The 16,455-nt window shown below is 35.2% G+C and overlaps 2 protein-coding genes across 2 annotated transcripts in view; one reads left to right on the plus strand and one right to left on the minus strand.

The window, feature by feature from the left end:
* Nucleotides 1-1,854: 1,854 nt before the first annotated feature.
* Nucleotides 1,855-15,694, minus strand: LOC107562272 (sorting nexin-1-like). Its single transcript, XM_016246895.1, has 13 exons — nucleotides 15,502-15,694; nucleotides 12,916-13,570; nucleotides 10,214-10,350; nucleotides 9,783-9,849; nucleotides 7,534-7,577; nucleotides 7,297-7,438; nucleotides 7,138-7,216; nucleotides 5,807-5,882; nucleotides 5,466-5,599; nucleotides 4,351-4,498; nucleotides 4,160-4,240; nucleotides 3,157-3,228; nucleotides 1,855-3,074 (listed from the first exon to the last, which is right to left on the minus strand). Exons 1-13 carry the CDS (start codon nucleotides 15,601-15,603, stop codon nucleotides 3,024-3,026), a joined length of 1,788 nt encoding a protein of 595 aa, XP_016102381.1. The 5' UTR covers nucleotides 15,604-15,694; the 3' UTR covers nucleotides 1,855-3,023.
* Nucleotides 15,695-15,948: 254 nt separating this feature from the next.
* The window catches only part of LOC107562283 (synaptic vesicle glycoprotein 2B-like), a 5,482-nt gene continuing 4,975 nt past the window's right edge, over nucleotides 15,949-16,455 (plus strand). The window contains exon 1 of the mRNA XM_016246904.1: nucleotides 15,949-16,113. Coding sequence (XP_016102390.1) covers nucleotides 16,050-16,113 — 64 coding nt within the window. The 5' untranslated portion in view covers nucleotides 15,949-16,049. The remainder of the gene's footprint in view (nucleotides 16,114-16,455) is intronic.

A 16,455-nucleotide genomic window follows, 5' to 3' on the forward strand; every position in this document is an offset into this window, starting at 1 on the left:
AATAAATACTATAATAGGATATAAATAACACTAAAATAACACATGGTAATGATAAATACACACACATATCTATCTATCTATCTATCTCAAATTGTCTATCTATCTATCTATCTATCTATCTCAAATTGTCTATCTATCTATCTATCTATCTATCTATCTATCTATCTATCTATCATCTATCTATCTCAAATTGTCTATCATCTATCTCAAATTGTCTATCTATCATCTCAAATTGTCTATCTCAAATTGTCTATCTATCTCAAATTGTCTATCTATCATCTCAAATTGTCTATTTATCTATCTATTGTCTATCATCTCAAATTGTCTATCTATCTATCTCAAATTGTCTATCTATCTATCTATCATCTCAAATTGTCTATCTATCTACCTCAAATTGTCTATCTATCTCAAATTGCACTGTTGTAAAATATGAGACACCAGTGTTTCAGGAGCTCAGGATACAGAATAGGACACATGCTTATTCAATAACTGTTTTATTTCCTATTTGGGTTTATGTATATGCTTTATTAAGAGTAACTGTTTATTTTCCTAGGCATTGTTAGATGCCAGTGATTCCTGTCATAGCTATGCAAAGATTTGATTTCAAAAATAGTTTCATAGCTATTAAACTATTTCTTATGATTTTAAAGCTGTATTTAACCTCAGAACGATCTGAAAGTAAAACGAGGTGATTTTGTGGTAGATGTGCTTTAGAATTAAATCATTATAATCTTAATTCAAGTGGTGAAGGATTTTGCAAGTCTGACAGTAATCAGTGTTGAGTACTACTGTAAGATTAACCCTGCTTGCTTTAAATGTTTGCAAATGATTAACAGTTGAAAATATTCTTTAGAAAAGTGATCAAATATAATCAGTTACATTACTTTCATAAAGTAATTGAAATAGTTACACTACTTATTACATTTTAAATAGAGCAACTTGTAATCTGTAACCTACATTTCCAAAGTAACCTTCCCAACACTGCTGTCTATCTATCTATCCACACACACACACACACACACGAGACTATTAAATCATATGACATATCCTTGTATCACTCCATGTTTTTCTATCTATCTCAAATTGTCTATCTATCTATCTATCATCTCAAATTGTCTATCTATCTACCTCAAATTGTCTATCTATCTCAAATTGCACTGTTGTAAAATATGAGACACCAGTGTTTCAGGAGCTCAGGATACAGAATAGGACACATGCTTATTCAATAACTGTTTTATTTCCTATTTGGGTTTATGTATATGCTTTATTAAGAGTAACTGTTTATTTTCCTAGGCATTGTTAGATGCCAGTGATTCCTGTCATAGCTATGCAAAGATTTGATTTCAAAAATAGTTTCATAGCTATTAAACTATTTCTTATGATTTTAAAGCTGTATTTAACCTCAGAACGATCTGAAAGTAAAACGAGGTGATTTTGTGGTAGATGTGCTTTAGAATTAAATCATTATAATCTTAATTCAAGTGGTGAAGGATTTTGCAAGTCTGACAGTAATCAGTGTTGAGTACTACTGTAAGATTAACCCTGCTTGCTTTAAATGTTTGCAAATGATTAACAGTTGAAAATATTCTTTAGAAAAGTGATCAAATATAATCAGTTACATTACTTTCATAAAGTAATTGAAATAGTTACACTACTTATTACATTTTAAATAGAGCAACTTGTAATCTGTAACCTACATTTCCAAAGTAACCTTCCCAACACTGCTGTCTATCTATCTATCCACACACACACACACACACACGAGACTATTAAATCAAAAGCTTGATATTTGTAATTAAATCTTTATTGTTTTTCCTCAAAAGAAGTGTCCATAGTGAAAAAAATATCTGCCCCCATTTTTCTAATAAACAAACTTTTGATTATTATGGCACCTAATGGTGAAGTTGAACCTGTTGATGTCTGTCCAAAGTGTCATTACAGCAGGGCCCAAAATATCATTCATGAAGCAAACTAATAAACAAACAAACAACAAAACGTTATGAATGACAATGAATCTAACAGCAGCAAAATGTATAAAAAAAACAAAATCTGATGTAGAAACAATTTAATCATTATTAGTAGAGTAGCAAAAGGTTATTAATTATTATAACATGACAGATGTGAGTGGATAACAAATATGGTTTGACAAAATAATAACATGTTGGCATAAATGTCTACAAATGAAAACTTAAAATGAAGTAAATGAAGAGAAAAGGAATGAAATAATGCACAAAGAAAACCAACTTTAAGACTGAAGTGCTTTGGGCTTCCTGTTTGAGCAGGTTAAAGAGATCTGATATTGATATAAAACACATTAGGAGTGCGTTTGCGCACTGTACATAGAAACATGATCCTAAATCTATAGAAGATTTAAAATGATCCTTTGGAAAAGAAAAAAAAGAAATCACTGATGAATTTCTATCAGTAGAAGTGTTGACATACAGTTCCTGTCATTTCCACTGCATCCAGCCAGTTTCAGTCATTCTATTTCAACAGTCCCCAATAACTATTACAACCTCTTTTACTTGCAAAATACAATGTCATCATGGTGTTTAAAAGTGTATATACCAATATTCTGGACGTCTAAAACAAACTAGGTCACTATTAGTCTCTGAAAACCCTCCTTAATTGGTACAAACTTCTTGACAGGTCACACAAATGGCCTGATGGGAAGTTTCTTAGAGCGTGAGTATATGAATGAGCGGCGAGTGCCCTCTAGTGTAAACCACTGACATCACTACTGACGAGTAACAAATCCAAGTGAAAGAGGTTTGGTTGCATACAGACGAGGAAGACACCCAGCCACCACATGCATTCACATCCCCAAAACAATAAAGATGCAATGTAAGAAAATAATGGTGAAGATTACACAGAAAATATACAAGTTACTAACTCAGAGTAACGAGCGGCCGGATAGATGATTTCCCTTTGCAGCGCGATTTCTCTTGGTTTATAGGCGAGAGGTAAAGAGTGTAGAAAGGCCTCGGTTATCGGTGAGTTTGTGTTTGTGCGCAGACGCCGCCTCACACGATCGCTTTCGCCTCTGGCAGAAACGCGTCCCAGTATTTTATCAGCTAGAGGAGAGAGAGAGAGTGAAATATGAGTATGTTTTAAACACAATTCAGTCAGATAAAATGATTACAAATGTTTCTGTACCTGTTGTTGTGAGTGCAGCAGAGACTCTAGATATTTGATGACTTGTCTATTAAAATCTCGAGCTTTCTCTTTCTGTTAGCAAAGAAATTGTAATGAATAGTTATCGTCTTTTTGAAGAGAAAAAGGTATCGAAGGAGAATTTAAAGGAATAGTTCACCAAAAAAATGTTATTTGCTTAAAATGTTCTCACTTTCTGGCCATTTAAGATATAGAGGAGTTTGTTTCTTCTTCAGAACAGATTTGGAGAAATGTAGCATTCCATCACTTGCTCACCAATGGATCCTCTGCAGTGAATGGGTGCCGTCAGAATGAGAGTCCAAACAGCTGATAAAAACATCACAATAATCCACACAACTCCAGTCCATCGATTAACATGAAAAACTGTGTGTTTGTAAGAAACAAATCCATCATAAATATGTTTTCAACTTCAAACTGTTGCTTCTGGCTAAAATATCATTATCCATAATCAATAATAAAGCTTCCTCCAGTGAAAAGTCCATCTCCTGCTGTCCTCTCGCATCAAATTCCACCTATATATTTGTTTAAAACTGTTTTCACTTGTAAACAGTGCTTGATCAGTGCATATTTCTCTCCTGATTCAGAAGAGATGACTTTTTCACTGAAGAAAGCAATATTATGAATAGAGGACTCGTATTTTAGCTGGAAGCAACAGTTTGAAGTTATAAACGTCTTGATGGATTTGTTTCTTACAAACAGGCCGCTTGCTTCACAAGACATTAATTGATGTGACTGTAGTGGTGTGGATTACTTGTGATGTTTTTATCAGCTGTTTGGACTCTCATTCTGACGGCACCCATTCACTGCAGAGGATCCATTGGTGAGCAAGTGATGCAATGCTACATTTCACCAAATCTGATGAAGAAACAAACTCCTCTACATCTTGGATGGTCTGAGGGTGAGCACATTTTCAGCTAATTACAATTTTTGGGTGAACCATTCCTTTAATGCTGATATTTAAATGAATGTGGAAATCAGGTCTCACATCAAATCGGATGACTTCATTCCGTACGGTGGCTGAGATTCTCTCAAATTCTCTCTCGTACTGCGTGACTTTTGCTTCCCACTGGAGGATAAGAATACGAGATAGTCCTTATAAAGCTGAGTTGTTAAGGTTACAGATGCTATCGTTTATCTGTATAACAGCGGTGAGCCTATAAACATCCACCAAGTTACCTCAGAGATCTCATCCTTGGCCTGCTGGAGTTTGTCAGGTTTGTTGGCCCACAGGAGTTTGGCCTCGGCCTCTCTTTTCTTCTGCAGCATGTTCTCAGCGTCCTGCCAGCGCTGCCATGCTTTCATTCTCTGATCAAAACACCCCTGACAAACACATTATTATTATTATTATTATTATTATTAAGAAGATATTTTAAGGGTTGGATGATATGACTGAAATCTTATGGTATTACAACAGGAACAAGATTAATAATTCGATACAGATTTTTAATTAAAGTAATTAATTTTTATCATTAATAATAATAATACTTTATTTGAAATAATTTATAATCATTTATTTTATTTGATTATTATTGTAGATATATTACTACAAGACTAAACATTTTAGGATCATGATACATGTATGTATTTACATAGTTGTTTATATTATTAATTATTATTGCTAAAAATGTAAAAAAAAAAAAAAAAAAATCTTGTTTGTAATAGCAATTTTTTTAATTTTATTTTTCTAATGATTAAAAAAAATAATAATGAATTTGTTCTGACACAGTTTAACTCGGAGTTCTTGTCATATTTTATTACCATTTTCTAAACTATAGCAAATATAATGTGAGAAATGTTGAAGGTGTCTGAATACATTTTGGTTTGACTGTATCTATTTGATAAATGAAGTTAACCAACTAACATACCTTTTTGGTTTCTGTACCCAATATTAAAAATTTTTTACAAATGCAATAAAAATATCGGTATCGGTAAGTACCAAAAATAAAAGTATCGGTATCGGGCGAGTACTGGAAAAAGTGGTATCGGTGCATCCCTAGTTTTAAGCCTCGATCTCAGTAAAGAAGAGTTCAGTGTGGGTTAGACCTGCATGTTCTTCCACTCACCACATCCTGTTCGTTCATCTTGATGGTCATCTTACTCACAGCATCCGTGGCTTTGTTCAGCATTTTAAGGAAGCCGGCTCCACTCAGAGCCTGTGTGCTGACTGCTCTGGGTAACTAACACACACACACACACACACACAGACGGGCGAGTACTGGAAAAAGTGGTATCGGTGCATCCCTAGTTTTAAGCCTCGATCTCAGTAAAGAAGAGTTCAGTGTGGGTTAGACCTGCATGTTCTTCCACTCACCACATCCTGTTCGTTCATCTTGATGGTCATCTTACTCACAGCATCCGTGGCTTTGTTCAGCATTTTAAGGAAGCCGGCTCCACTCAGAGCCTGTGTGCTGACTGCTCTGGGTAACTAACACACACACACACACACACACAGACCATTGCATTGTCATTACAAACAGCAAAGCTGATGTTTCTGCACGTGAGGAATAGACAGATAAACATCTGCAAGTCACTTCTCTTAGGAGAGGTTTATGCTAATGTCGAACTGTGCAGTTTCATGCGCTGAATAATTAAAAATGTTCATTTTTATGTCAGTAAACAGAAGCCGTTTTACCTCCTCTTTCTCCAAAAACTCTCTCACATCAGGGTCCTGCAGTAGAGACGGGTGACTCACAACCCTCTGAAGATACCTGCAACAACACAAACAATCCTCACATTTACATTTTAATATAGTGACATAAGTACAATAATAATTACTACTACTAACATTTATATTACAGTGGAAAAAAATATTTTTGTGTGTTTAAAATTTAAATATATATTAATAACTACTAATATTATATTATTCAAGCAAAGTCATTTTTCTGCCTTCATTACAAATACTATATATATACAAATATAATATAATTACTACTAACATAATATTACATTATATTATCCAATCTAAATAATCAATAACTTTAGATTGGTTAATATAATAAAATGTGATGTAATATAATCTAATATAATGTAAATTGTTATTAATATTGTATTGTATAAAGCACTATGAAAATGTGACTTGACATTATATATAATTTTAATGAGGACAGACAAAATACATATAATGTTAGTAGTAATTAATATCAATATATATAATACTTAGATTACTTGGATAATATAATTTAGTATATGTAATCTAAGTATTTTATAATAATATAATGTTAGTAGTAAATTAATTAATATCAAATTATATTATGCCAATCTAAATAATTTCTGTCAACATTAAAATATATATTAAGATTAGTTAGCACTAACATTATATTACATCTGTCCACATTAAAATTAAAACATAAATTAGTATTAATTATAATTAACATTACATATATTATATCTACATAATTTTTTGTCCTCATTACAATACATACAAAAATTTTTAAGTAATTGAAGTTTAATTTAAGTAATTTATTAATATTAATTACTATTAACATTATATTCAATCGAAGTAATTTTTCTGTCTTCATTAATGTGAAAAAACATATGTTAGTAGTAATTAATGTTAATATTGTATTATCCAGTCTAAGTACTTTTTAATTGAATAATTAATTTAAATAATTTAATTAAAAATAATTGAATAATTAAAACTTTTTCTGTCCTCATGAATTATAATATATAACTGAATATCAGTTACTTCTACAATAGTATTTTTCTATTCTATGTCTAAGTAATTTTTCAGTCCTCATTAAAATTAAAATACTCAATAGCAGTAACTTGGGATTTTAGACCAATGAGATTTCATTGGAGGCAGGGCAACTTAGCGCAAGGTCATGAAAAGAGAAACCAAATGATTGACAAGTTCTATCATGGCCAACTGTTGACAACTGTGGCTAGTCAAGACAAAAGTCAGAGAAGATTGGTGATTCATTGCTTTAGTTTAGTGCACCTAGATAAGAAACATTGTTGACGAACCTCTCAAGAGCAGCTCTCCTCCGCTCCACAAACTCTGCTGACGATGGGTCATCCTTCCCGACTTTGACTTTTGTCATACCTGGCAAAACATTTATTCATAATCAGCCACTTATTCACAATCAGATCAGATGTGATGCATTAGCAGAAGCAAGCTCTTACCCAGGATGCTCTTCTCTGGCGGTGGAGGTATGAGGTATCCATTCTGTGAGTGTTTCTCCGAGAGCTTTTCGAACAATCCCAGGAAATCACTGAAACGTCTGCGAACGGTAAACGTCTTGCTACGGAACATGGTTAAAGACGTCTGAGAGACAATGAGAAAGCAGTGAGATTCAGACTGTGTGTTATACAGTATTGTGTGTTATTGTGAACAGGATGAGTAAAGAGCCTGAAAATCACCTGTGTTGAAACTTTGTAGGCCATATAAGCGTTCATACCATCACCTGTGAGGAGAAGCGAGAGAGAGAGAATCACCTTGCATGAGCAAAAGAAATCCAACAGACCAAAAAAACTCAAAAAGCATACCATACCATATAACACAAATGTGCTGCTAATGTAAATGTTTAAATATTACAAACAGGTTTAGTTTCAAGTAGCTGAGATGCTTTATGATCTTGCTCTCCTGGCTGAAGAAAATGCTATTTCATGCATTCTGAGTTATTTACACTGTTAAAGAGTTGGATTCTCATATTAAACATGGCCTCCAGGAGCTCGGCTGTTTTCGGAGAGAAGCGTAAAGCTGTATCTGTCTTTTACAAATCTAAAACTAAAGAATCTTTGGAGATATGAAGGATGCAACACTACTATATATTACATTTTAACACTGGCCGAAACTGTGTGTGTTATGTCCCCTTTAACCGGCCAAACCTGGTCTCCAAGACTGGTCTGATACACTGGTTTTAAAAGAGTTGTCAGCTTTTCAGACTAAATCAGCAAAACACCAGTTTCTCCAGGCCAGAAGATCAGCTTAAACCAGCAGACTAGTGTAAATAAGCCCTATGATCTTAGCAAGACAGAAAATGTAAACAGAAAAATAAACACAAACATTCAAAATAAAACATTTAATAGGGCCCTATTATTGTAAAAATAATAATAAATTATTACACTGTTAGAAAGTTTCATGATTTCAATTAATTAGACATGCTTTTTCATCAACAGAATTTGGGAAAATTGGTTTCATAGGGCCCTATACAAAAATAAATAAATAAATAAATTCCGTATTTAAATGACCTCTGTTATGATTGGCTAACCTCTTCGCACATTGGTTGGATTAGGGAGGGAGTTTTGCTTTAAATACACAGTGCATTTATTAGATTTTTTTCAAAAGAACAAAAAAAAAATCCTGTTTTTTTATTATAGGATCTAAACAGTTATTCTCAAGATCCTCCAAAACAAATATATTTCTGGAATTGTAACTACATAATCAGTACCTGCTAAATCACAAACAACCAAAACTCATCACATCTTCTCTGTAACTGTCTATAAAACCATAATATAGTTAAATATAGTTTAAAGGGGTCATATGACGTTGCTAAAAAATAACATTATTTTGTGTATTTGGTGCAATGAAATATGTTTATGCGGTTTAAGGTTAAAAAAACACATTATTTTCCACATACTGTACATTACTGTTTCTCCTCTATGCCCCGCCTTTCTGAAACGCGTCGATTTTTACAAAGCTCATCGGTCTGAAAAGCGAGGTGTGCTGTGATTGGCCAGCTATCCAGTGCGTTGTGATTGGCCGAATACCTCAAGCGTGTGACGGAACGGCATTGTAGTCTACTCTCCCAGGAACAGGAAACAGTCCTCCATAAAATGTGCTGCACACATCTGAATATTTGGGTTGAACTGTTCTGGAACAGTGTTGTAAATACAACTTAAACACTGATTTCTAGTCGTGTCCTCTTTTGGAAGACCAAACAAAGTAGTTACGCTTTCACAACGAAACACACAGCGTCTCCACACCATGGCGGCGGCAGCAACAATACTACAGCCAGAATAAAAGTTACGCCTTCTTTCTTTGCGTGAACATTTGGGTGGTGTTATGCAAATCTTCCCACACAGTGACGTAGACATGTGGGGGCGTGTTAGAACGAGGCATTTTAGGAGAGCGTGGACGAGTCTTAACTTTTATAAAGAATATCTCTTTGGGTTTGAGACTTTAGTCTTTGCAACTTTAGGGATCTTATCTATTCACGAACAGCTTGTAACACTCCAAAGAGAAAGGAAAACTTGAAATCGCATCATATGACCCTTTTAATATAGTTTTAATATATCCCATATATAGTGAAACTGCCAGTAATTGTGAGCAAACCAAAATATTACACATCTTCCCTATAACATTTACTGCTGATTTTAGACATTATAGTAACACCAAACCTTTAAAAAGGAGAAGGACAGGAAATGAAAAATAGCTGGCACAGGGCAAAAAGAGGAAGTTCCAGACTGCCGTATCAGTGATTCAGATCCTTAAATAGAATAATTTCACCTCATAAGATAAGTCTCCCGTTTTCTGCAAACTCAGCCCACTACTGTGTTCAAATGCTATTTTAAACGAATGTTTTATGAGTACAGTATTAATCCTCAAAAGCCTGAAAAAAAGATATTAGAAAGTAAAGCGCAGCTCTCATAGCGGAGGACGATCTTACCGACTTTCTCTGGATTCGTGATAGAAATGTTCAGATCAAACTTGTCCTCACTTTCCTCTTCCTCAAGCTTTACGTGAAAAAAGGAAACAGAAAAAAGAGGGAAACCGAGTGAGAAATTCCTCTGAGAGGTGTATGAAGGTTTGATGACCTCTAGAGATCGCAAGAAATTTAACAAATCTGGTTTTGATTCCGATTCTATTTAATGATTCTTGTAGTATATAGAATAAATTTGGTGTATGTGTACATTTTAAATCAATAGAAATAAATAATGCATGAGTTTAAGACTGATTCATTCAAAAGAATCAGCTCATAAGAGTCATTTGCATGTGAAGTGGGTCATTAAAGGAATCAAACATCACTCCGTTTCAGTATTTTAATTTTTTTTAAACAGCCGATTCCCAACCTCTTTAGAAGTTCAGGGAGTGTTTTACCTCCTCCAGGGTTTTGGACGGAGCTTTGCTGGAGCTGCTGGCTACAGGGGCGGCAGGAGCCGATACTGACGGTTTCACAGCATCTTTGTTCTTGCGGTCATTACGAGGACTGTCCAGAGACAACTCCACTGTAGCTTCTGAGTAAAATAGTGAGAGAAAGTGTATTTTATGTATTCAATAAAACTGAAAAGATGTTGCAACACACACACACAAAACACATTGCATCAGCAACATAGCGCAGGGTGAGAGGGCAAAGGTCAAGGAGGAATTCCTTTTCCCCTTCCTGAGTCAACGCTGAGAAAGCGAATTGATCATCCATCGCTCAAAAGTGATGTGCATGCATTCCTGTTCGTACAATAAATGTGTCAGTAAAAGGAGTCAACAGCAGGAAAATGTTTCGTTGCGGATAAAAAACGCTAAGCCTGAAAAGCCTACAGCACTGCAAATCTGTGTTATTTCAGTATTATTTATATTCTATGATAGCATTTATTAATATTTTGAATTGGCTATTATTTTTATATTTTCAGTTTAATTTTAGTTTAATACTTAGTAATCATATGTTCTTTTGACATTTTCATTAGTCTGTTTATTTAAATATTTCTAATTAGTTATAAAAATTTGTATTTTATATTTAATATATATATGTATAAATATGTATATTTTTATATTCTAATTTTTATTTAAGTTTTTAGTACTTCGGTAATTTTATTAAACTTAAGCCAGGTAGTTACTAAAGCAAGATCTCTAATTTCTAGTTTTTTTAAAGTTTAAGTTTTTCATTTAATAATTACTTTTTTTATTATTTCAGCTTTATTTCAATCAACAACAACAACACTGCTTCAAATGTTCGTTTTGAACATTCACCTGTGCCTCACAAGGTACTAAAACATGAATCAAGAAACCAGATTCCCCTGTGAAGGCCTAATTGTTGTCTGGAAACATAAACCAAACTAGGCATCTCACTAGGTTTCGAAACACAAATCAAACTTTCAAATGCAAAATGTTCAAGCACACGTATGATGCCCAAAAATGTCACGAACCGCTTGATTCATATGGATTAGTTTTACGATCTCTTACGATCTCACTTTTTAAAGAATCAAAGTGGTAGTTTAGTAGACTGTCAACAGAGGGATGGAAATCTCCATTAACCCTTAAATGCATACCTCGGGTCTTTAGCGATCCGGGACATCATTCTCTACCCTCTCCCTCCTTCATTTTTTTAAGTTAGACATCAACTTTCTTAGTATTCCTCAATCTATTAATTATAAACAACAAAAGAAAAAAATAGTAAAATATAAAAGAATGCCTGTTTTCTGATTAATTTTTTGTAAAAAGTGTATAGGGTCGCTAGAGACCCGAGGTACGTAAATGTGTAAGTATTTTTTCCTGCGCAACTATATTTACATATCTGATGACTCAATATGTGCAATGCATCTTTTTTTCCTCAAGGTGGCACTGTTTGGATACACAATGATTACGTGACGTTCACTCATAATTACGGACAAACGAATATCATCAGCAAAAATGTAAGTGGTTTGAATGGCTTTACTGCATAGCAATTACTATACGCAATGAAATATAAATGTCACTGTCATTTGATGCTGGATGTGGTGAACAAGCTGCCAGTGATTGAAAATGATATTTTTGAGAATATGGTTGAGATTGTGAACGTGAGGCAGATGCTGAATGTACTGTGGAAGTGCACTCTGACGATGACGGCGATGGTAAAATCATCTGCTCAAATTTAACCCTTTTAAGTTTCAAAAGGTAACGAAATATGCTTTATTTTATTCTTCTGTAATTGTTCTTAAAATATCAAGTGAGTTTTTTGCTATTGCAGCAGTTAGTGATCCATCCTTGCTGGATATATAGGTCCGGGTCGCTAAAGACCCGAATATGTAACAATGGTTGGCGAAACATTCATGCATTTAAAGGGATAGTTCACCCAAAAATGAAAATTTGATGTTTATCTGCTTACCCCCAGGGCATCCAAGATGTAGGTGACTTTGTTTCTTCAGTAGAACACAAACGTAGATTTTACCTACAATGTTTGTGCACTGTGTAAACAATGAGTGACGTATACGCGCGAGAGATCACTTCCGGCGTTTGCGTAAACTACACCAGAGCGCGTACACACCTCACGCACCGGAAGTCGTGCGCGTGCTCAAAGCAGTTGGACATAGTGGTGTATTAGAGGTAAAAAATTATATAAATACTGTTCGGTTTCTGGCACAAACCGATCGTTTCGTGTCTTAGGACATCAATGTGTCGTCAGGAGCTGCAGGGTATCATTTGGATTTGTCTGTGCATGTTTTTTTTACACTCCTAGATTTTGTTACCATTGCCATGCATTATAAGACTGTTGGACTCCAAAAATATACGTTTCCGTGCTACTGAAGAAACAAAGTCACCTACATCTTGGATGCCCTGGGGGTAAGCAGATAAACATAACATTTTCATTTTTGGGTGAACTATCCCTTTAAGGGTTAAAAATATCTTCATTTGTGTTGAACAGAAGTATTACAGGTTTGGAATGACATGAGGGTGAGTAAATCGACAATTTTCATTTTCCCAATAAACATTTAGAAGTCACGTTACATATTATGCTCAAAAATGCTGACTAGGTAGGACGCTCACTAGGTTTGAATCAATTTGTGTTATGATGCCCAAAAATGCTCTCCAAGTAGATGGTTTGAATGTACCTGAGAAGAGATCCTGCTCCTCAGAGTGAACCCCATTGGTCCTGGAGCTGCTGCTGCCGGCGGAGGGTTTGGGGGCAGGTGCCGTCAAGGCTTCCTCAGCGAACAGATCCGTGGGGTCATCTTTAACCTGTGGCTTGACCTTCACGTCTGATTTCACCTCTGTGAAAACATCAACAGGTGGTCCCGAGGGCTGAGGCTTCTTCGTCACAACATTTGGCGGCTCCTTAAACAGATCCTCCTCATCATCGTCGTCACCGAACATCTCCGCACTCGCTGCTTTCTTGACGGAAGAGCTTTTGCTGCTGCTCTTCGGAGGGTCTTCAAAAACATCCTGCTGTCGGGCTGCGTTTCTGTGCACTGGTGGTTCACCGAGGACATCAGACTTTGGCGCTTCTACAGGCTCGTTCAAGAGATCTGGCATGGGATTCTGGACCTCAGGTGAACTCATTACTTCGCTATCATCGTCCAGCGGGTCGCTGAACAGGTCGATGGCCTCATCGCTACTAGGAGAAGGGATCTTGGCGTCTACTTTCTTCTGGGGTTCAGAGTTAATGTTGCTAAGAGGATCGCTGAAGATGTCTTCTGGTGGCTCGTTGAAGATGTCTTTAGGAGGTCTGGTTGAGTCCGGTGACGGAGAATCCATCTCAGAAATTGACTAGGAACAGCACAGAAATGATGTAGAGCTAATGTTGTAAAATTACTATAAATATATTTATTATGAGCTGAAACAAGATTCGATTGTGTTTAACAGCCTGTGCAATACTTTTCCATCTGGCATGAGATTTAATTAAATACAGTAAACATTTTTTGGGTTGAATCTCACATAATCTGCCTGGTTAAAGTTCTCCACTAAATAAATAAATAAAGTTTTTATTTTATTTTGCATTGAAAAGTAAGCATATGTCCCACCCAAATTCTTATTATTGTAACAGTAATTAGTATTTGATGTATTTCTACAATTGATGATTTAAAATAAATAAAAAATGTTAAGCTTTTTTAAAGCTTTAATGCTATTTGAAGCTTTCATTATTCATTGTGACAATAATTAGACACAGCCTGTTTAAACAGTAAAATATTTATCATGTTAGTGCAGATATTTGTTATTTCATGTTTCTTTGCATTGGAAATTAGGCAGATTTTCCCAACCAAATTCTCATTATTATAACAGTAATTACATAGTATTTAAATAGTAAATATTAATATTGCTAGTATTTGTTATTTTTATGCAAGATATGTGCATTTGTACAATTGGCGATTTAAAATAAATTAAATAAAGCAAGCAAGCAAATTTCAGTACTTTTTTGCATTGAAACTCAAGCACATTTTCCAACCAAATTCTCATTACTGTAACAGAATCATATACTATTTAAACTGTAAAATATTTATCATGTTAGTGTTTGTTATTTGTATGCATTTCAGCATTTTTACAACTGGTGATTTGAAGTATATCAACATAACTGATTTCCAAAAGGGTGGTTTTCATTACTGAACAAACGTCACATTATTAATTTTTTTTAATGTAAATAAAATAAATAAAATTGTCCCTAACAATGCTCCTAAAACGGGCTACTTTTTTATTATGATGTTAAATAAGTTCATATTTCCATTTTTGATTTTAGGGTTAAATATTTATTATATGCTATATATTAGACCTGCACATTTTCCAGAGATTCACATAGTAAGTAGTCATTTTGCAGTCGCTTTCATCCAAAGCCATCTGGATTAACCCTTGCTTAACGGCACAATGGGTAGAGCTCATGCTGGGTTCAAACCTACAACCTTCAAGATACACCAATCCACCCTACCATGACTCACGTACAGCAACTGTAAATTCCTTCCCACACAGCAAAACCTTACCAAAATAAAAGCTTGCCAAGGGGAAAAAAAGGCATTTAGATGTTCACTCACATCTGAGACTCACATGATCACACCATCAGTACTTTGACCTGAAAAGACTGGAATTATTACAATAAGTAAATATTGACAGCTGGACACCAGCTCATTCACATAGACCTGCCTTCTAATACACATATTTTAGTTTTGCTATGCATGCATGCATATTTAATATGTATAACATATCTTAACTACAGTGCTTTGGGTGCTTTTGCATAAACAAGTTCACGTATTGTCACACTTCCCATATTAAACACAACACGTTTTTCTCTCTCTCTCACACACACACACACACACACACACACACACACACACACACACACACACACACACACACAGTGTGACTTCAGTCAGTTTGAAAAACTGGGTCACATTCCTTGTGATATTATTTACCCAACTACAAGAGTCCTCCAAGAACTTCAGTATGTCACATGCAGGCCTAACCCAGATCTATTTAATCATGCGGAAGGACCAAATATGAGGTGATGCTGAAAAAAGACATCTTTATTAAATCGTTACGCAAATATGATCACAGAAAACTCCGTATATAAAGCAGCTTGGCTGAAGAAGGAGAACGGGCAGATCTGAGGGTGTCAGAGAAGTGAAAGTGATCGCTCTTCTTCTCTTACTGTCTTGTCTGTATGAAGTTTACAGGTAATTAGCTTTGTGATTGCGTGTAGTTTTGTGACTTACCGTGCCGGTGAACGCATCCGCGCCCTCGTCGCTGTCCTCCAGCAGCTCGGGCTCCTCTGAGTCCGGGAAAGGCGGAGGACTGCGCTCCGAGCTGGCCGCCATCTTCAGCTCCTCACACACACACACGGAAAAACTTTATTACAAGCGAGAGATAAAAATGACAGAGCGACATTAAACTTAAACGGGGAGAGAGAGAGCGCGGTAAACAGCGACGCCTGGTGGTCATCAGGGGCGGGGTTTGCGCTGTTGTGTCACGCTCACAAGACCACGCCCAAGTAATGCAATATAAAATATTATTCATACACTGATAACTGTTTTTAATAAAAACCAGCTTGGGTTCAGTCGTTATGGATTCCTATGTTTTTAAATGGAAAAAAATCTGATTTAAAAAACTATCATTAAATTTGAGGAAGTGCGCGTGAGAGGGGCGGGCCTTGGTGACGTTGACACAAACCACGCCCACCAACTCTTCTGTTTACAAAACTTGAATGTTTTGACCAGCGATTATGTAGTTTAAACTCATAAATAGTTTCATCTGAAATATTATTATGCCTCGACGGGCTCATGAAGACACAGAACCCCTGCTTTCATCCACTCATATCGACGAAGACGGTAAAATGCCTTATTATCATGTGAAAATGTGTAATATTACTCGATCTCGTTATTGATTTTGATGGAGTGGTGTAGATGAGTACCAGATATATTTTCACCAGATATATAGACTATTAAATCTGGATCCAGCACGAGAACATGTTATGTACGAAGGTTTGTTTGTACACAAAAAAGTACTGTAGTAGTACGTGGTACATCGATAGTCTTACTTAGAAATAGATCTAAAGATATGTGTGCGTGTGTGTGTATAATGATCCTATATATATATGTATATATATATATATATATATATATATATATATATATATATATATATATATATATGTATGTGTGTGTGTGTGT

Source organism: Sinocyclocheilus grahami, unplaced genomic scaffold, assembly GCF_001515645.1.
Source record: "Sinocyclocheilus grahami isolate Dianchi unplaced genomic scaffold, SAMN03320097.WGS_v1.1 scaffold816.1, whole genome shotgun sequence".
NCBI classification, from domain to species: domain Eukaryota; kingdom Metazoa; phylum Chordata; class Actinopteri; order Cypriniformes; family Cyprinidae; genus Sinocyclocheilus; species Sinocyclocheilus grahami.

Coding starts and splice junctions, on each gene's coding strand:
- LOC107562272 (XM_016246895.1), bottom strand. CDS start 15,603: ATGGCGGCCAGCTCGGAGCGCAGTCCTCCGCCTTTCCCGGACTCAGAG. Junction 7,578..9,782: donor CACGAATCCAGAGAAAGTCG/GTAAGATCGTCC, acceptor TTCTCCTCACAG/GTGATGGTATGAACGCTTAT. Junction 5,600..5,806: donor AGTTTTTGGAGAAAGAGGAG/GTAAAACGGCTT, acceptor TGTGTGTGTTAG/TTACCCAGAGCAGTCAGCAC.